We start from the raw sequence: 20,836 nt of genomic DNA, 5'->3' as shown, positions 1-20,836 counted from the left end.
TACTGAATACCACAGAAATGTAACTTAAACAGAGATGGACTCTTAAACGTGGCACTAGTAATTTGCAATGCTCAGAGCTGCCCACCACCAACATCTTGGTTGTATAATTATAGGCAGTATACGAAGAAATTTAAATTTAAACACTAAAATTTAAACTGTGCAGTCTACCAGTTTATCTTGTCTAGTAGTACACATTTTGTTTTGTGCTTAGTGTTTTTGAAAGTCTAGAAATCTAACTCTAGGCCCAGTCTGATTTGTGTGTCTGGACACAGACGGTATTTGTGTGTCTGGGGGAGGGCTTTGGACCAGGGCTCTGTTCTCAATTAGCCTGTTACAGCCCCATTAATTTCCTTTCAGAGGACAACAAATTGCCGTACTTGTCACACTAACTGCAGTTTGCTCATTTGTGCCCAGCACCACTCCTGCACTCTACTAATTGTTTGGTATTCAACCCTCTTTGCATAACTAATCGGCAGCCCACACCATGGGATTTTTTTCTCTCTCATGGAAGGGCATCGCACTCTCTATGGATATTTAGTACTAGATCACAATTGTGTAACTCTGAGGTTAATTCTTCTAAAGGGCTGATTGATAAGAGAACAGATTGGACCTATCATATTGCACATAACAATGAATAGGTACAAAAGAACAAATGGCAGCTAAGAGAATTATTAGGTGAGTCAATTTATCAATGCAAGTGAATTTACCCTGATGCCATCTGTTAAGCGATATGACTCTCTTTCCTCTGTGGCTGACAGCATTCGTTTGAATGCCACCTGTTATTCCTGGATTAAGAATTAATATTGCTGTAATAATTTTTATACCTTAAAAAAGTAAAGTGTATTACATGTATGTCTTTTTAATACTGCCTCCCTTTAGCCAGGATTCAGCTTTGAAAGTCATCTCAGAAAGAGAAATGCCTACTTTGCATCCCATGCTCAGGTTTCATGCAGTACGAACACGTATTTAAATGGTGTGTTTTTGTAGTGGTGGCCCTCACGTGTCCTTGACGAAAGTATTAGTATACGGACACAATTTCTTACACAGATATTCTCCTGAAATTAATATGACTGAAGACAAACTATGCACAATGTGTTGGAGTTCTCTGATTAGTACACCAGACATGGCGTTTGGCCCCACAACAGGCCAAGGGGCAAGGGTTACAGCACTTCTGTTTCCAAGCGGGCTCAGGGTATGTAACATCATATTTTAAAAAATACAATAAATATAGTTAACATTTAAAACACAATAATAAACATTAAAATTGGTGGTTGCGGTTCAAAACAAAATCAAAAATCAGCTGGCTGCTAGAGGATTCCCTGGCCTGTTGGTAACAAGTGGATAATGGCCAGTTATCAATAGATGGGTGACAGCAGCCTCAGGGAGGCTATACATGGACACCCGCTGCCTCAGCCAAAGGCCTGGCAGAACAGCTCCATTTTACAGGCCCTGTGGAATTGGAAGAAGATCCCGCAGGGCCCTGATCTCAATAGGGAGCATGTTTCACCAGGCAGAGGCCAGGGCGGAAAAAGCCATGGCCCTGGTTGAGGCAATGTGGACGTCTTTTGGGCCAGGGACCACCAGGCAATGTTGATCCATAGAGCGTAACACTCTTTGAGGCATATATGGGAAGAGGCGGTCCCTCAGATAATGTTGGTCCCAGGCCTGTAAGGGTTTAAGGGTTATTACCAACACCTTAAAGCAAATCCGGAACTCAACCGGTAACCAATGCAGTTGGCAGAGCACATGCTGAACGTGAGCCCACACAGGCGTTGAAGTCAGCAGGCGCGCTACCATATTTTTCACCAGCTGTAATTTCCAGGTCAGCCTCAAGGGCAAGCCTACGTAGCGCGAATTGCAGTAATCGAGCCTGGAAGTGACCATCGCATGGGTCACTGTAGCTCAGTCCTGGGGGGGAGAGTTAGGGTCTCAGTAGCCAAATCTGCCTAAGATTGTTCCCCTTATGCTATACTCTAGTCAGAAATGACTTTCACTACGCTTCTGTAAGTTGTGGTATGGGGAAAAGACTGGTTCTCTCCCCACTCCACTGGAATTAAAGCAGTCTGGGAGGATGTTTCCAATCAGATAATCATGTGGGGAGGGAGAACTGCCATCCCCCCTCCTTCATTCCCCAGTTCTAAGTGGCTGCCTTTTAAGGGCCAAATAACACATCTGGAACTCCAGCAGCCTATGTGGTTTGGCTGTTAGAACATGCTGCTATCCTTTGAGCCCCAAAGCTCCCGGTGGGGAGGTTTAGGGGACAAAATTTGAGGGACTAAAGTCAGGTGGAGGGCCCCAAAGCCTGTGTCATGCTGCATTCACTGAATGCATGAAAAAAAACCTCTAACGCAGTTCCAGCTGCAACAACTAGGGATGCAGGGAAGATGGAGCATAATAAAGAGCTTGGCCTTTCTGCAAAGTTTTTAAAGAGGCTGAGGGGTAACTCTTGCTTTTCAGTTCCTGCTGTCCATCAGCCAAGCCAGCACTGGAGCAAGGCAAGAGCAGCCAAGACAATCTTTAGTGAGTGCCAGGATACAACCTCCTAAAAAGGTCATTATTTTCATTAGGCTATGGTATCCCTCTTCCTTTAGTACTACCCACGTCCTGCACAACCAGTCTTGCAAAGGGGCAGGCCTGCTAGTATGTGGTAGTAAAAAAAAAAAGTTATTTCCTACATTTCTCTTAACTCTTTTCCACACTTTTTGCTTTCATCCATCCTGGTTAGCAACTTAAATCTATTTAATAGTAGTATAGCAGCAAACCTTTGTTAATGCTATGAACAAATATTTCCCCATTATTTATCTAAGTAATAATGAATGCTTCCCTCCCCCTCCCTTTACATGAATGATAATAAACATTAATCTGCCTTAGTGGTGACAAATGAGCAACAGAAGTTAGAAATTATTTATTTACTCTATTTATATCATTCATTGCTCCCCAAGGGGAACTCAATGTGGCTTACATTGTTCTCTCCTCCATTTTAACTTCACCACAACCCTGAAAGGTAGCTTAGGCTGAGAGTGTGTGATGGGCCCAAGGTCACCCAGGAAGCTTCCATGGCAGAGTGGGGAGTCAAACCTGGGTTTCCCAGATCCTAGCCCTACACTTTGACCACTACACAAGCTTACCTTCCATTGCAAATAGCGAGGGGATTCTGGTGATAACCTGGGCCGGGATATTCCAATTCCTTTCATTTTTTACTCTGGAACTCCCATGGTCATCCTGAAGCTGGTGGCCACTTTTGACTTTCCTAGTCTTATTTTTGATGAGTTATGCCTGCCAAGGGTGTAGACTTTCCAATTTCCCGGGGGGGGCTGGGGCTGGGCCAGAGGCATTGCTTTGCTAGGAGCAAGGGTGGCTCCCGGGGGAGGCTGAGTACCTTCCTGAAAATTTCGGCGGGGGCTGAAGCCCCGCCGCCCCCACGAAGATTACGCCTATGATGCCTGCCACAAATGGACAGACAGATGGGTATGTGGATCCTTTTATTATTATAAATGTGTGGTAATAGTCATCCAAGTGATTTGTTTTGTTATGATATTTGGTTTGGATCAGGGTCATAATGGGGGGGTCAGGTGGAAACTTTGTCTGTGGGCTCATTGTGGCTCTCAGCAGCCCTGTTGAGTCCTCCCTGCTGGGCAGAAATAAAACCGCTATTACATTCTGCTGCATTTGTGGAATACAACATTATCTTGGCATATCTTAAGGATGGGGCACACAATGGGAGAAGGCAGGGGATTCTGTACCACAACACTACATAAGGGTGTCTGCCTACTGGAGCATTAGCAAAAGAATGGGATGTTCCCACCACTCAATGACTTCTTGACTGTCTTCTCTTCCTGGATTACAGGAATGCTGCCATGTTGGGGAGGGGAGAGCAATCGCTATCAAGTGGTGTTTCAGTAATAACCCTCCCAGTTCAACTGAGGCTGAACTGAAGATGTAGGAGGCAAGGCAAGGCAAAATGAATGGTATCCCTGGGGCACCTGGAGACAGACCCAAGAGAGACCATTGGACCAGTCACTCTGGGTGTCAAAGTGCACTGCTTCAGGGTTGCAGGTGTGGCTACTTCCAGCCATTTTTCCTGGGAATCTGTACCAGAAACCTGGGGCCACTTATCAGCCTTCCTGATCCCACACTTCTGGAATTTTGCAAGCTCTGTAAAACAGAATTGTTCAGGAGGCCATTTTTAAAAATGTAATAGGGCTAATGGTTCAGGAAGGGGCTTTAATAAAATGAATGGGACTGTGGACTATATACTGGGTATAGTATACATTAACTGTTGCAGTATAGTTTCAGTTCTCTGTAATCCTAGTCCTGTTACATTGCTTATTTGATGTCTCATCATATTGATTTCATTGACTTGCACTGTGTAACCCGCTTTGAGTCTTAGTAAGAAAGGCAGACTATAAATAAAAATAAACAAACTAAAAATGTGAAAAGGGCAAGGCAAAGGGACTGGAACACACACGTCATTCTGCAGAGCAGCAGCAACACAACCCTAGGAACAGACAAATGTCACTTAAGTGATGGGGCCTTCATGGTCTCCCAGCCAATGAACTGCTGACTCCCTCTTTCTCATGTGTCATGCTCTGGGATTCATCTCCCTGAAATAAAGGAGCCCCTGTCATTTTGAGAGCACTGCTGATGAGGCAGGCCATAACATAAATTACAGTTTAAAAGACCCACAGGCCTCATAAATAAGTGACAGCTGATTTTGCCCATTTATAGGGTGGCACCTTCAGACAAAATCATTATAGTCAGCAAGACTCCTGAAAAGGGTAAGCTTTGCCTTGTGGGGACCACATGCACCTTACTGGGGAATGGAGCTCTCCCCTACCTCTCCACTTTGAATGGCTGTTTGCCACTCAGCTACTAGCCAGCTTACAGTATTGTGCAGTATGAGCTTGCAGTTGTGATCTGATCTTCCTTTTCTTTGTGTCCCCCATCCCCTGCTCTTGCAAAATGTTTATTTCCTTTGCACAGTCACCAATGCAAACAAGTTTGGTGCAATTACATGCACATTCTATGTAGTTACCAATATGCAGATGACACTCTATCTCATGCTTCCAATTGATCCCAGAGAGGGAGCAGAAACCCTGAACCAGTGCAAAGCAGTTGGGCTTGAATGTTTTTTTCCCAGGGGGAGGGGTGGAAGGGGGACTAGACTTTTTGATGCTGACCTTGACCTTGCTGTTACCATCCTTCTGTCTCTGAACCTGGCTATTTGCCTTGTCAGCAGTGTTGTTTGTAGGCTGCTGCTTGGCTGTGTTTGCATCTGAGTTTGTACTGAGCTCTGGATTTTGTGGTTATAGGCAGCCATTTCTGCATTACTAATTGCTGGACCACTGAGGGCCTTTCACAGGGGTGTACTGTGGAGCTCTTTTTGTTAGCTTGCTCATGCACCGTATGGGGAAAGATACTGGTTGGATTTTGCAAGGTCATAACAGCCATCATGCTGTCGTGTATTCAATGGTATCACCTATGGATCAATAGTTAAGGTCAATTCATGTGTTTAAAAGTCCACAAGGACTTTGGATCAAATATATTTTGGGAGTTCTGTGCTCCCCAATTACACATGGGCCCAGTTTGGATATAAATAACAGTGCTATTTAGGGTTGCCTGGCCCCCGGAATTAAGATTGCCGGGGAAAACATCAACAGCCTCAGATATGCAGACGATACCACTCTAATGACAGAAAGTGAAGAGGACCTAAAGAGCTTCTTGCTGAAAGTGAAAGAGGAGAGCGCAAAAGTTGGCTTGAAACTCAACATCAAAAAAACTTAAGATCATGGCATCTGGCCCCATCACTCCTTGGCAAATAGAAGAAGTCATGGAAGCAGTGACAGACTTCACGTTCCTGGGATCCAAGATCACTGCAGATGGTGCCTGCAGCCATGAAATTAAAAGACACCTGGTCCTTGGGAGGAAAGCGATGGCTAACCTAGACAGCATAATGAAAAGTAGAGACATCACCCTGCCAAGAAACGTCTATAGGGTCAAAGCAATGGTATTCCCAGTAGTAATGTATGGCTGCGAGAGTTGAAGAATAGATGCTTTTGGATGATGGTGCTGGAGAAGACTCTTGAGAGTCCCTTGGACTGAAGGAGATCAAATCAGTCAATCCTAAAATAAATCAACCCTGACTGTTCCCTAGAAGGCCAGATACTGAAGCTGAAGCTCAAATACTTTGGCCACCAAATAAGAAGGGAGCACTCACTGGAGAAGACTCTGATGCTGGGAAAGATTGAAGGTCAAAGAAGACGGGGACGGCAAAGGATGAGCTGGTTAGACAGTGTTATCGATGCAACAAAGATGGAATTAAGCGAACTCCGAAGGACGATGGAAGACAGGAGGGCCTGGTGTGATGTGGTCCATGGGGTCGCAAAGAGCCTCCAACAGGGGCTCCCCACCACCACTCAGCTGGCCATCATTTAAAAGCTGTTATTATTGCCAAGCCGACCATAGAGAGGCAAATTTGGCAGTGCCAAAATTCCAGGGACGTCTGCCTCAACTAAGTAAATGTCATGGAGAGTAGAGCTGATTGATGCCTATACATCTGGGAAAGATGTTCATTGCTCTTATTGACCAGCCTCTCTTATATGAATGTTATAATCACTGGAGACTTTGTGCTGTGTCTTGTTCCATCTGCGCTGGTTTCCAATCTGCTTCCAGACCCAATTCAAGGTGCTGGCAGGGGTCATTTTGGGCCGGAACAAGCCGAAACGGCATTCCAGCAGTGTTGCCAATCCCATCTCTATGGCAACAAGTGGCCATGCACTTTCCTGCGCTTGTCAGCCTCACCATAAAGTGCATTGCTGCAGGAGGTCTTTGACCGGCAGCTGCTGCACCCGCTGACAGGCTGCCTAATGGCCGACCCGGCGGAGTGCTGCTGTGAGCTGGCCCTCAACCCCTTCCCTGAGGCCAAGCGTGAGGCCTGTGCCATGGCCGCCTAAGCCACCAAGGCCCTGCCAAGTGCGGGAGGGGAGCAGGAGCAGGAACGGGAGTGAGCCTAGGCACGCAACAACAGCCCCGACAGGTAAGCTAGATGGAGAGAGGAGGGCGGTCGGGCTGGCTCAAGAGCACCCAGCTCCTTGCAACTGCCCTGCGAGGTAGGCTAGGCTAATAGCTAGGGTTGCCAGGTCCCCCCTGGCCCCCAGAGGGGAATGGGGGGGTGTAGATTCGGCCCTTTTCTATGATATTGATGTGGTCCCTTGGTGCAAAAGCACTTAGTTTTCTGTTTGCTGACTGCAGACAATCACATGTATATATACTTTTCTTAAGAGGCTCTTTCAGTTTCCCTCTGTCTAAAAACTTCTACAATTGTGACTGAGTTCATTTGTTTAGCTATATTTTGACTCAAGAGTTGGTTGTCAGTATTGTTCTGCTGTTTCCTTGTGTGCTAGCCTTTTGTTTCATATAGATCATCTGCTTCCCCTCCTCTCCATAGCTCCTTTGTCATTGCTTTAAAGTAGAAGGTCTATATACCAATCTTACCTATAACCAGCTTGCATAAAGGTTAACAGTCAATAAACACAAAATGTGCCAAACAAAGCTTGAGTCCAGTGGCACCTTTAAGAACAAACAGAGTAATTCTGGGTCTAAACTTTCATGTGAATAAACTTTGTTGGTCTTAAAGGTGCCACTGAACTCAAACTTTGTTCTGTTGCATTGGGAAAGATACTCTTAAGTACCACTGCTAACGAAACATTGAGCTGCTATCCTACCTTAAGCATGTGTCGACAGGAGGTGTTGGGTCTCCCCTAATAATTTGTTCAAGTAACTTTGTTTAGTCTTTTGTACAGTGTAACCCTATTGCCTGTGTAGAAGAGCCCTCTTGAATAATTCAGGCTTGCATAGATTCAGGTGGGTAGCCGTGTTGGTCTGAAGCAATAGAACAAAGTTTGTGTCCAGTAGCACCTTTAAGACCAACGAAGTTTAATACTGGGTATAAGCTTTCATGTGCATGCACTCTTTTTCAGATACATTGAAACAGAGTCATCAACCATTACATGTAGGTAGAAAGTGAGGAGGATGTTGCCCTTGTCTGTAGATTTCTGCAAATGTGGGAGCTGTAGCCTCTGTTCATAACTGGGTCATTGGTCACTTCTTCAGCTACGAAGTATCTGTATACCAGAGCAGTGGCTCACAAAAGCTGATCCCCTGCCACAGATTTTCTTTGTGCTTTTGAAGCAGTTTTTCTCCAGGTAGGCTCACCAGCTCTGAGTTGGGAAATACCTGGAGATTTTTGGGGTGGAGCCTGAGCGCTGGGTGTTGCCTTCTGACACACTTCCGGTGATGTCAGGGGGTGTGGTGTATGCTAATGAGCTATGCTAATGAGCTCCTGCACCTCTTTTTCTATGAAATGACCCCTGGGGTGGTATTGACTTTTAAAGCCCCGTATGGCCTGGGACCTGCATAATTTAAGGCTTGCCTACTCCCATACAAACCTACCTGACCATTACAATCATTTTCAGGGGGCCTTGCTTTGGGTGTCCCTATCATCTGAGGCTAGATAGGGTGACAACATGAGAAAGGGCATTCTCAGTCACGGCACCAAAATTATGGCATTCTGAGGGATATTTGCCTGTCCCCCTTGATCACTGTCTTGCACCAGCAGCTGAAGACAGAGAGAGAGAGAGAGAGAGAGAGAGAGAGAGAGAGTTGATTTTAATATCTGTTTGATTGCTTGTTGCCCTGTTTTATTTTGGTTATATATAGTCCACCCTTCTCATTTTGACTTGAGGCAGACTGGGTGCAAGGTAGCATGCAAACGTTTTAGATGAAATAAATAAAAGATTTCAAATAGGGATGGATGGCCACAAGACACAGGGGTATCCATTCTCCTGACACCTATTCCTTAAGTGTTAGGTGCTGGATGAAGATAGTTTTATTTTCCCAAGCATCTGTTGATAGTGAATGTTTCAGCTGACTCTATTCCTTTTCACTACTCTTACCTCATTTTAGGTTCATCTGTTTTCTTTCACCATCTTCTTTTGAACATTATTATTAGCACTGTATTTAATTTCCTAGACTCATTAGATAAGTTATAATGTGGTTAGGGTATGATTGATTTTATATTTTTATACTGTTCCCTTTTCTGCAAACCATCCTGAGAATACTAAGCTGGCTGTGTTCTGAATGCCATTCATAGATTCTTGACTCCCTGGTTGTACAGGCTTTCTTTTGGTCTTATTTCTATATCTCTTGCTATGGTTAAAGAAGAGGAAATTACATTACGAAGAAGCCTCCCCGCAGTGGCTCTGCTGGGCTGAGGTGTGAATTCTCTGAGTGTAATCTCGCTCATACAATGAAACAACCACTCCTCCCCTTCATAGTTAGACTATAGGACCTCTGTTTGCTAATTAAGAAAGACAAGATTGGGGGGGGGGTTCCTCTGTTTTGACGCTGAGCATGATAAAGGCCATTTGCAGAGGGTGATTTTTTAGCCACCTTAATATTTTAGATTGAACAAGCAAACAAGCAGATGCCTTGTTCAAGTCTGAAATGCCTAACATCATTTTCTCTTAGGTCTTTGTCTGTCCTGTGCCTTTCACCTAATGAAGGACCAGCAGATAACAATGGTCTCTGTTAAAAGCAAACGGCTCTTAGCTTCCAAAGCACCACCTTCAGCCCCTCCAAGCCAGTTCAGCATTTTTTTAGCAGGGGTAGGGGGGGGTCATTTAAGCTTGGAAAGTGCCTTCTCTCCCCCTATTGAGTTATTGCCTTCCATCTGCTTTTCTTTAGCTGGGTACTAGTCATACCCCCCAATCCAGTTCAGAAGCAAATCTGGTTGTACCTCCTTTCTCCAAGATGTGTCATGGACCCAGGACTGCCATGGGTACCTCTTTCCTCTGGGACAGGCAAGGCAGCTCTAGCTCTGCCTTAGTCCAGAATGTCTATGATTTTAAAATATTTTCCACAGGCAAGAGTATGAATCTCAGAAAAAACTCCAGGATTTAGTAGCAATCTACAGGATTTAGGAGCAATGTCCTCCATCCCAGTTTAAGCAGAGGGTCTGTCTGTTTCTCTTCCCTCTCCACCCCCTTTCGTGACATCCATAGGTGTGAACAGCAAAGAACATTTCATCATGAGATGTTCTCTTATGTTAGATTTCATTTTCGTTAAGCAAAACTTGCAACGTTGCACAGGTTCCCCCTTCTTCTCTGTAAATAATCTTCCCCCTACTGTTTCAGCAGTCAGTTATTTCATGTGTGTATTTAATACCCTCCCCTTTTTTGCCTGCAAATAGCAAAGTGCAAAACACTCTTTTACGTGAATATGGCACAGCTCAAAGACCGAGCAGTTACTGCTAATGCTAATTCATGTGAAGACCAGTTCATGTCAAGTTAGCTGATTTCCTAGCAACAACACATGCAATTTTACTAACAGGAATTATAGCATTATTGACTTGAAGTGCTGATTTCCTGTCATTTCAAAGTGTGCCATTCCCTCTCATTACCAATCTGCTAAATGAATAACGCTGGACCTTTCCCCCCCCAACCCCCTTCCTTTTTCAGCAATGGTACAGCAGCTCCATGAAAGTCATATGCATGTGGCTGGCTGATAGATTAGACCTCCAGCTTCATATATACCAGCTGAAAACGCTCATCAAGATAGTGAAGGTAAATTATATTACATTTGGATTGCAGAGCAACATTGCAGACATCAACAGCCAAAATGTTATTGTCTTAACATTCAGGTCTTCCTGTGATGAAAAGCTGTTGCCACGGCACAAGACAAGGAGCATGGACAACAATACTTTTCTAGAGCAACAGGAAGGGGAATAGACTTTTTGGTTACTGTCCTTGATTTTGGCAAACAAAATACTTAACCGTTCAGTGCTACCAGTGGTTTGTCACCTTAACCCCAGTTAGGCTCAAAGATCCACAGTGAAATTATTGTTTAACTCATCATACTAAGCCTTCCCATGGGGAGTATGTATATAAGTCCTGAAAACAAGCAAAACATGCTTTTATCATGTTGTGATTGGTGCATCTGTTAAGACTTAGCATGTTGTCAAACCAGAATTGTCATGAACCACCATGGGTCCCCTGACAAAGATTTCCTCTGGTCCCCATCCCCACACCACTCAGACGTGACACTAACACCATATTAAAAAACAACAACAACAGCTGGTCTGATTTATTGGACCTCAAAGGTTAACCAGGCCCCCCAGAACCACATCTACCTAGACCCTTCCCCCAGGTTTTTTTTTTGGGGGGGGCAGATTACTGGTTATGAATTCATAACATGGTTTGTGGCCATGTTTTAATTATTTAGGTCTTAACAGTTAACCATGGTTGAGGAAAGCAAACCTTGGTTAACCATCATATCTGCATAGCCAATTTGGTGTAGTGGTTAAGTGCGCGGACTCTAATCTGGGAGAACCGGGTTTGATTCCCCACTCCTCCACTTGCACCTGGCTGGATGACCTTGGGCAAGCCGTAGTTCTGATAAGAGCTGTTCTTGAAAAAAGAGCAGCTTCTGTCAGAGCTCTCTCAGCCCCACCTACCTCACAGGGTGTCTGTTGTAGGGAGGGGAAGGGAAAAGAGTTTGTAAGCCGCTCTGATACACCTTTGGGTAATGAAGGGCGGGGTATAAATCCAATCTCTTCTTCTTCTTCATAGAACCTTAGAAATTAATACCATTTTAGTAGAATGAAGCAAATTGTAGGGCTGGCTAATCAACTGTTGACTTGCTGCTCCAGTTTCCAGTCAACTGTTTTTGTTTTGCTCCCCCCCCCCACGGAACAGCTGGATTCCTCAGTCCTGGTAGTCATGTTGTCTTTTGATTCGGCACAAAAACAAACATATTCTAATACTGCATTATAATAGTGATTATCAGTATTTATACACTGATTTTTTCCCAAAGAGCTCAAAGCACTTCACATACATTATTTCAGTAATCTATGTAGGCCCCGGTCACATGGGCAGGAAACTGCGGGGGAGAAGCATGGCTGTTTGCCCTGGGGCAAACTACCGCGTGGTTACGCGATCAGACCTCCTGTGGAGGTACCGTGGAGGTTCCATGGGAAGGGAGAGGTGCCGATCACAGGACAAGCCGGCGCGCAACAAAGAAGCGCGCGCCGCGGCAAACTGTTCTTTGTGTGTGTGTACACGACAAACGCGCATGCTCCGTTGGGTGCATGTGCGCATCCACAGAGACTTGGACAAAAAAACCCACCTTATTTGCAAGGGGACATGGGCGGGCGCCGGATGCCACCAGAAACGCGATCAGACGCCCGCCCTTGCCCCGCAGTTTCCAGAAACTAGTACCTCCGAGGTACTAGTTTTTTGCCACGCAGTTTTGGTGGGAAGCCTTGGTTGAGCCACGGGAGTGCTACGCTTCCCAGATGTGCTGGTGAGATCGCGCCCGGAAACTCTGCCTGTCTTCCATCTCACTTGTGTGGCTACTGTTCCGTGTGACCGCAGCCCTAATAACCTCTGTAAGGTAAACCAGTATTATTAACCCCTTGTTACAAGTGGAGAGACTGTGAGAAGGCAGTTGTCCTGTAAATTCATGTCTAAGATAGGATTAGATGCTATGATGTTGGTCTCCATTATTAATAAAATGTCCCAGAGAACCTACTGACACATACACACACACACTTAAACATTTATATTGCACCCTTCAGCCCAAAGCCTCTCTGAGTACCTCACAACATAGTAAAATACTGATACAATAAATCATACTCACAAAACCCAGTGGCAGAAATAACCTAAAACAACACAACATTACTAAGGACCAATTTAAGAACAGCCCCCCCCCAAATCATGTAATAAGCATACAAAGGAAGCAGCCAAACTGAATGTAAGCAGAGTGGCAGAGCAGGAAACCAACTCAACAAAGTAACATGAATTAACTAGCCAAACCGATATAGCAGTAAAACCACAGATAAGCCAACTAAATAAACATCAAACCATTCATCCAAAAACAGTTGGGTGAACAGGAACATGCCAAAAACTCATCCAGTGTCTGAAGCTAAACTGTAAATTAGTGAACTTTTTTATATTTGCAGTGCTGAATTATTTAGAACAGGTTGGAAAGAATGCCTTTAGCAATAATCAGGAGGATGAACAGAATCTGTGTTTTCACAACTGAATTGAAAGTACATAGCAAAATCTAGAGCAGTATACAAGCCAAATTGTACATGCTTCTAGCTTATGATAAACATGACCCTTGAGACCAATAAACTGCAGTAGAGAAACCTAAAAGGCCATTAATAAGTGATTGGTGGTTGAAGGCCTATCTGAATCAACTGAGCTATTTATAAGGTTCACTGCATAAATGAAGATTGACAGGAATTGATTCTTGCTTTCAGCAAATCTGATTCCACTGCTCCAAGGTGATTTGAATGGCCAAGAGCTGTTGATAGTGCTTGTATAAGTAGCCAAGGGATTTAAATGGCATCTTTCAGAGATAAAAATTCTTTCGCCTAGGAAGGGTCTTAACTTTACAAGAAGAAAGTGTGGAGAAACAGTAGGAGAAGAGTTTAATCAGCTAGATTTACTGTGATCACTTAAAGAGGTCATACAATTTCAATCACATGGGATCCTTCCAATCCAAAAGAAATTTTGAGATTTACATTCCTGAAGACACTACCACAAATGCAAGCCACAGTTCAGCACACTATGGCTCAGTGAACCTCAGGGTGTTTGCAGTGAGTGGCACACTGAGTGGCAAACTGAGCCCACACCAGAATACTTAGATTACCTTCTAATTGTTGGGGAAATTAGGAGTGCAGGAACCATTTCATGGACTCCCATTTCCACTGTGTCCATTGAGGAGGGAGAAGCTGGCAGGGGTTCCAATTGCATCAATTTATTCCATTACACACTCTTAAGACAGAGAACACTTTGTAGCATTTCAATATTCAACATAGAATATTTCAACACAAACCCAATACATAAATAGTGCACTTGTAATTCTATAAAGAATATCCTTGGTTGCTCTGTCAAGACCCATAACAGAGGGTGGTTGGCCAAAACAACCATGAACAAGACTAAATTCAGACATCAAGTACCTTTTTCTAGCCATAGGAGCTAATGTAACTGTCAGTTGCTAAGCATCTGTACAAGACAAAGCTCAGCCCTTTCTTTCTATCGCTGGGGTCAGGAAAGTCAGGGTGACTCAGAGAGTCAAGGAAGCTAGTTACAGATATCCTATTTAGAATTTGGTAGTGTATAAACATTCCAAAAAGCAAAAGTCATGCAAGACCAAAGTCATGTATCAGAAGGCCACAGCACTTAGCAGAGCCCTGAAGCCTCCTGGGAAGCAGAACCAAAGATTAAACTATACTTTATAGAAATTAAAGTGATATGGCCCTGTCCACACGAGGGGTTTTGGGCCGGATCGGGGCCGGAGCAAACGGGCGCGATCCCACTGCAACATCTGGGCAGCATTGCGCACCCGTCCCCGATCTGGCCCTTCCCCCGATGAAACGCATCAAAAATGAACCACCTACTGAGGTGGTTCATCCACGACGGCCGCATCAACGCCGGCCATGGGATCGCCGGCCCGGCTTTCTGCTGGCGCATCCCCGGCTCCTGCCTGAACTGCGCATGCTCAGACATGTGCAGTTCAGCAGTCTCCCGTTCCCCTCCATCGCTTCCCCCAGCATCTGATCGTGCCGGGGAGGGAATGCGCCGCGGCTCAGGGGATCAATGTGATCCCGCCGTGGCATGGTTTTTTTGGTGCGGCTTTCAGAAGCCGCACTTCAGCCCGTCCCTTTCCACCCCGTGTGGCAGGGGCCATAGGTTTAACAGAGGACTGAGGCTTAATCCAGGACCTGATTCCCTGACACTAATGAAGTTAGGCTGGTCGTAAAAATGTCAGTTCAAAGAGAGGAGAAATAGCAGCCAGCCATGGACATATAATTCATGTGAAGTATCCCAAACTCTTCAATGAAAACATATAAAGCAAAAGTCAAATGTTTAAAGCACTATTTCAGCATTCTCATGGCATTAAACAAAAGAGAACAACCATGTCGCATTCAAGAAGGGAGTTCCTCTCTTCTAATGCCACAGGTCAAATAAGAAACTTAAGGTCTATAAATGAGAAGTTTCCCCATGGCCAATAGACCTAACACCTGCTCAAGAACATCTTTCTTTTACTACACTGAGTAATGTCATGAACGAGAACATCCAAAGATCACACAACACAAACAGTGGAGCACAGCTCCTTTTTAAACAATCCCGGGCTGGTGTAGCCACGCCCTTACACGGTTAAGATCCAATCATAATTCATAGATAACATCCAATCAATACAGTTCCCTCCAGCACAGTTCTCTTTCATTTGATTGGTTACAATAAGCTTCAGCCAATGGTATTGTTTCAGATTAGAATCCTGGCTGAGGTTTCAAGCTTAACATTAGATTTCAATAGTGAAGACACAACAACCCCCAATTTAAAATGGTCCTTCCTCTCCAAAAGCCAGTGCCTGGATGTTCTAGAGTTGGCAGCCATTTCTCAGCCTTTGCACCAGCTGGGTCCACTCAGTCTCAGCCAACAGATTTGTCCCCATATCCCCAGCAGGAAAGGCATAGCTCACTGGTCAATCATATGCTTTATACATGTATGATCCCAAATTCAATCATATGCTTTATACGTGTATGGTCCCAAATTCAATCATATGCTTTATACGTGTATGGTCCCAAATTCAATCATATGCTTTATACGTGCATGGTCCCAAATTCAATCATATGCTTTATACGTGTATGGTCCCAAATTCAATCTCAGCCACCTCCAGTTAAGTCTGCAAATGCAGAGCTGGTGAAGGTCTTGCCTTGAGACCCTGGAGAATGGCTTTGGGAGCAGACAGTTCTGGACTGGCTGAACCAAAGGTCTGTGGAAGCATCAGCTTCTGTGTAGCCCTTTATTCCTTTTCCATTCCACCTAATTCCTTGCCCATGTAACAGAACGTCACATCAGCTGTCTCTTCAATTGGGGCAAAGGTTTCTGCAAGGGGGAGGACAGAGAGGTGGGGAAGAGGACTTAACATTACATTGAAAACGTTCTCCTGTTGCTGCAGAAGACCTACCGAGACTTCAGGTTGCAAGGGGTGCTGGAAGGAACTCTGAACAGCAAAACATATGACACCATCCACAGCCGTCTGACAGTAGAGGAGGCCACAGTCTCTGTGTCTGATGGGAGTGGACTTCAAGGCATCACAATGAAGGACAGTGATGAAGAAGAAGGATGATTTGTGTGTGTCTCATGAGGTGTTCTGCTTTGTAATTTGTTCCTGCATTTGCATTCATGGTTTTGCCTTAAAAAGCCAAGGTACAATGAAAATATAACTCATCTCATTCAAAGGAGTGAGCAAATGGTCTCTGAAAGGTTGGCTGGAATTGGAGGAAGGAAAGAAGTTAGTGCCAAGGACTTTGTGATAGCAGTAGAGGGGTTTTGCATATTTTCCTACGTAGCTTTTGCTTTGCACTGTGAAAATGCCGGTATGGAGCCTGTCCTCTACTTGTGCTTCAGTTCCTTTTTGTTTGTAATGTTGCATTCTCTTCTTGTAACTTCACTGAAGAGTGGGCATGCCCTGTGCAGAAAACAGAACTTTGTGCATCACACATAACCCTACAGGCAGTCATTCTGGGAAAACTCTTCAGTGCCATTGTTCCAAACAAACATTGTGTCACTTGCAAGGATTACAGCCCTACCCGTATTTTTCATGGTTCGTTGCTGTTTGCACTATTTTCCACGTTCATTATTAGGTGAAGTGCATTTTAAAAATCTAGTACTTTGATCTTGCTATATATAATGGCAGGAGAACTTCAAGGACTGCCAGCAAAGTAGGCGCAAATGAAATTCCAAGTGTTACATTTTCATCCTCCTTGCAAGTATAAAGTTCTCTTGTCTTGTTGGATGTCAGGAAGCTTGCCTTTGGTATTTTTATGTCTCTGTGAAAACTTGCAGGCAATAAGAAACCCTCCCCCCCCTTTTTTGGTCACAATGATTTCTGTATCTAGCCCACGTTTGTATAAAGACTAAAATTAAAAGATGTTTGCAATATTTCAAATCACTTGACTTTGTGCACTTTTTTCAGTTAAAAAAATAAGTTGTCCTGAAACATTCTGCAATTTATAAACTGTTTTATATGACAGATTTGGAACATCTCATAACTTTAAATTTTGACAAAAATTAAGATCTATTTATATTAACATAAAACAGAAGCCATTTGACAAATAGAACTGATTGTGTTCTCTATTTTTTCTCATTAAAAAATGGTCCTCTTCTTGTTCATATTTTCACATAAAATACATCCACCTCTGCTGACTGGCAACAGCTTGAATTGACTCCAAAGGGATCTAGAAGAGTACTGTGCATAGGCAGAGGAGGTGGGTTACTTATGTTCCTATTGACCCTAAATGTCTGGCCTTAATTTAGCAGTGAAGTGTTTTACTCCAATGAATTCCTTGAACAATTCAGAATCTCTGTAGCTTATGTGACTGTTCTTTGCAAAGACAGGTCAGGCAACTTCACAGCTGTTCTACAAGCACAAAGACTTCAAGGATTGAAAAGTAGAAAGCTTTGAAGAGGATTTTTTTTTTAAGCATTCAAGTAAATTGTGCAGAATAAGGGCAGACAAGTTACACTTTGGCAGGACTTGGCTCCTTCTAGAAGTGGCAATTACTCCTCATTCCCCAAGAACTCAACTGGAGCTTTTCTTTAGTGAGAAGAAGAGCAAATAAAATATTCTGTCATCTTGAAGATTATCTTCGCAAGCAAAGAAAGGCGAGTAGAAAATTTGTCCAGGTCCAGTTTTGCCTGCTCTGATCTCCCATCTGGAATTGCTGTCACTGTTCCCAGATGATGTCAGGAAAAGCCAAAGGTTTTCTGTGATAGTGAGTGATCATGCCAAGTTCATTATTATTGCTCTGGTCTTCAGGGGCTCAACGCCAGTCTGTGCTCATTCACTGGTTATTGGACAGAGCTGCAGGTTACACACACACACACATCTTGGTAAACACAAGTCATAGTGTGCTGAGAAGGTAGATGCTACAGGGGAGGGGGGAGTGTTTAATTTCTGTATATAAAAGAAATGTCTCCAAGGGCACATCCTTAATAAATTACTTGTTTCAAAGTCCCACATTTAGCTGCAAATGTACAAATTGCCCCAATTGATCCTTAAAATGACAGGGGAGGAAGTGTTCACCCAGAACATTAAAAGTATGTTTGTATTCCTTTAATAACTATAAAACCTACATTAGTTAGGCTATATGTTTGATTCCCCAATGATTCTCTCTTGCCTTCTGGCCCACATTAAATACATTCACTCAGACAGTAGGAGTCTCAAAGGCTTTAGTAAACCAATGTGGAACTGGCACTATCTGAGCATCAGAAGTAGCTTTCAGCCGCCTCCACATCAGAGGTGTTTGACAGTGCCATTCTGAGACACACCTTCCAACATCCAGTAAAGTGAATGGGCTTAGCTTTCTGTAACTCTGTTTAGGATGGCACTGCTGATCAGCACAGTATACTCTGGATGAACTGTACGTCTGTCCAAATACAAGTGCGCAGCTTGTTTGTCTTCAGTCTCAAACACCCAACAAAAAAGGGCTTACATTACATATCAGCTTCCTACATCCTTGGTTTAACATCACACCAGCCTTTAGATTGATTGAAGAACATTCTTCTAAATGATCAATCAGTTGTGAACTTCAGAAAACCCCTCTAGATGTGTTGGACCGTGGGAGAAACCAACTGCAGGGGTCTCTCCTACTCCTGATTTACTGACGTGATAGTGGTTTGCAGAAGGACTCCCTGTACTCTCATTGGTAGAAATCACATTAATCAGACCCTGGAACTTTCACCTATAATGGGTAAGATGGAACCAGTCTCTGTGGTTGCCCTGCTACTGTCTATTTGTGTTTCCAAAAGAATGGGAATCTGATTTTTCTCTGAAAATAGTTTACCCTCTAAGTTTACCTATATTTATTTCAAAAGAAAAGCAAGGGATGGGAATACACACTGATACTTGCTTTAGATATAAACACGGAACCGCTGACATTCCCATACTACCATCCCCCACAAAGCTTCACCTGCAGATTATATTTGTAAGTAGGGTGTGTGTTACCCTCCCATTTTACTTATAGGAAAAGAGGTTAAGAAAGGAAGATTGACTAGTCCTTACTAGGAATCAAACAAGCTTTTGGCTTTCCTGACTTAATTCAGATGACATTAATGTTTCTGCAGGAACTATACACCCTTTCTTCTTAATTTTTCCATTGACACATCAGAGCCAAAATCCTTTATGCAAAGGAGAAAAGGTTGATAGTTCTTCACCCATCCTCCATCATTCACCTCCACCTTACCACAAAACATTCTCAGGTGGAGTTTTAAAATGCAATTGTTTTAATTGAGAGAGATCTTCCAAATGAATTCAGTACTTTATAAACTGTAATATGAAGACAACAGTATAAACCTATACTAGGCAAGCCTAGAGCCGCCCATACTGCCCTTCTTTAACTAAACACCTTACTGACCCGACATTAATCTGGAGTGTTTTACTAACCATATTTCGACAGTGAGTTCTATTATTTCAGTGTAGCTGCTGCCTTAACACTGAAAATGGAAGATTAATTTTGAAGTCAGATCCCTCTTTACTAAGAATATCCTAGACAGGAGCGCGAACTCAATTTCTCTACTTCCAAAGAGAAGCTAAATAATAAAACTTTAAAGTCTCCAAATTTTGAAGCAGTTCTTAGAAACTTAAAATTTTCCTTCATGTTTGACTCTCATAAATCCCTCATTGATTGTCATCATAAATATTTGCTTCCACCAATTCAGAGTTCAGCTTCCTAGCTATTTCCCCATCACTGATGACTAATCCATTACAGGCCTTTAGTTAATTTTGTGAGGCTGGAATGCAAGCACTACTTCTTATGCCGCTCAAGATAATTTAAATTCTTTTCTGAGCTGTCCCTGTTATTCCAACATCCTTAGTTGTTGCTAGTGGTTCATTACACATACACAGTAAGGGTCAGCAAGCAGAGTGTCAGATGAGGATCTAGAAGGCATGGAATGCACTCTGCCAGGGAAGCTCGTTGGTTAGCCTAGTCTCAGCCTAACTCACCTTGCAGGGCCATTGCTCTGAGGATAAAATGGAGAGATGTTGTAAGCTGCTTTGGGGAACCGTTGGGGAGGAAAGCAGGGTATAAACATATAAATATTTAGGGAATTTATATACCCCCTCGTCAGCATCCTGCTAACCTCTAGGCAATTTTATGTATACATTAAGCAACGGAGCCACTGGGTGCTATGATAGCGGTTGGCACAAAGGGCTACCTTGGAAAGAATGTAAAGCCTCTTTAAACTGCATTTCATGTGACAGTTGCTGGAATATATACGCAGCGCAGGCAAACTTTAGCAGTGTCGAAAGGGGACGGTTTGGTCTAGTACTCATTCACTTTGGTCTGCTGCTGCCGGCCTCGGGCCCTCCATCTCTAAAAAAATCCCTGCTGAGTAAGGAGACGTGCGCTTGGGTAAATTGCGGGGGAGGGGCATTGCTGCGAGCAAGCGCTTCTTGGCACCCGAGCCCGCCTTGGCTGGAGCGCAGCCCGTGGCACTCCGCCCGCGCGAGACGACGTTGCTAATCAACAGCAATAAACAAAAGCTGCCTAAAAGAAAACCGCGCGCCGACGACACTTTCCTTCCTGCGGCCATCCGCGCGCCCGCTCCTTTGCCGCCCGCAGGGGGGCGGGAAGAGTGAAGAGGGGCGTGGCCATCCGCAGGCTTCTTTGGCCTGTGCTTTAAGGAGGCGGGGAGGGGGAAATCTTGGCCTTTCCAAAGCCGCTGTGCCCTGAAGGTTGCGTTTGTTCTGAGACCGACTA

The 20,836-nt window shown here is 44.0% G+C and overlaps 1 protein-coding gene across 2 annotated transcripts in view; it reads left to right on the top strand.

The window, feature by feature from the left end:
• Positions 1 to 16,200, top strand: part of LOC107123229 (calcium-dependent secretion activator 2) — a 656,096-nt gene extending 639,896 nt beyond the window's left edge. For both annotated transcript variants that reach the window (XM_015426436.1, XM_015426435.1), the window contains 2 exons: positions 10,518 to 10,622; positions 16,030 to 16,200. In XM_015426436.1, the coding sequence (XP_015281922.1) occupies positions 10,518 to 10,622; positions 16,030 to 16,200 (276 nt within the window). The remainder of the gene's footprint in view (positions 1 to 10,517; positions 10,623 to 16,029) is intronic.
• The last annotated feature ends 4,636 nt before the right edge of the window (positions 16,201 to 20,836 follow it).

The sequence above is a fragment of the Gekko japonicus genome, unplaced genomic scaffold (genome assembly GCF_001447785.1).
Source record: "Gekko japonicus isolate JY-2015 unplaced genomic scaffold, Gekko_japonicus_V1.1 scaffold943, whole genome shotgun sequence".
In the NCBI taxonomy this organism is placed as follows: domain Eukaryota; kingdom Metazoa; phylum Chordata; class Lepidosauria; order Squamata; family Gekkonidae; genus Gekko; species Gekko japonicus.
This window is presented reverse-complemented; position numbering and strand designations above follow the sequence as displayed.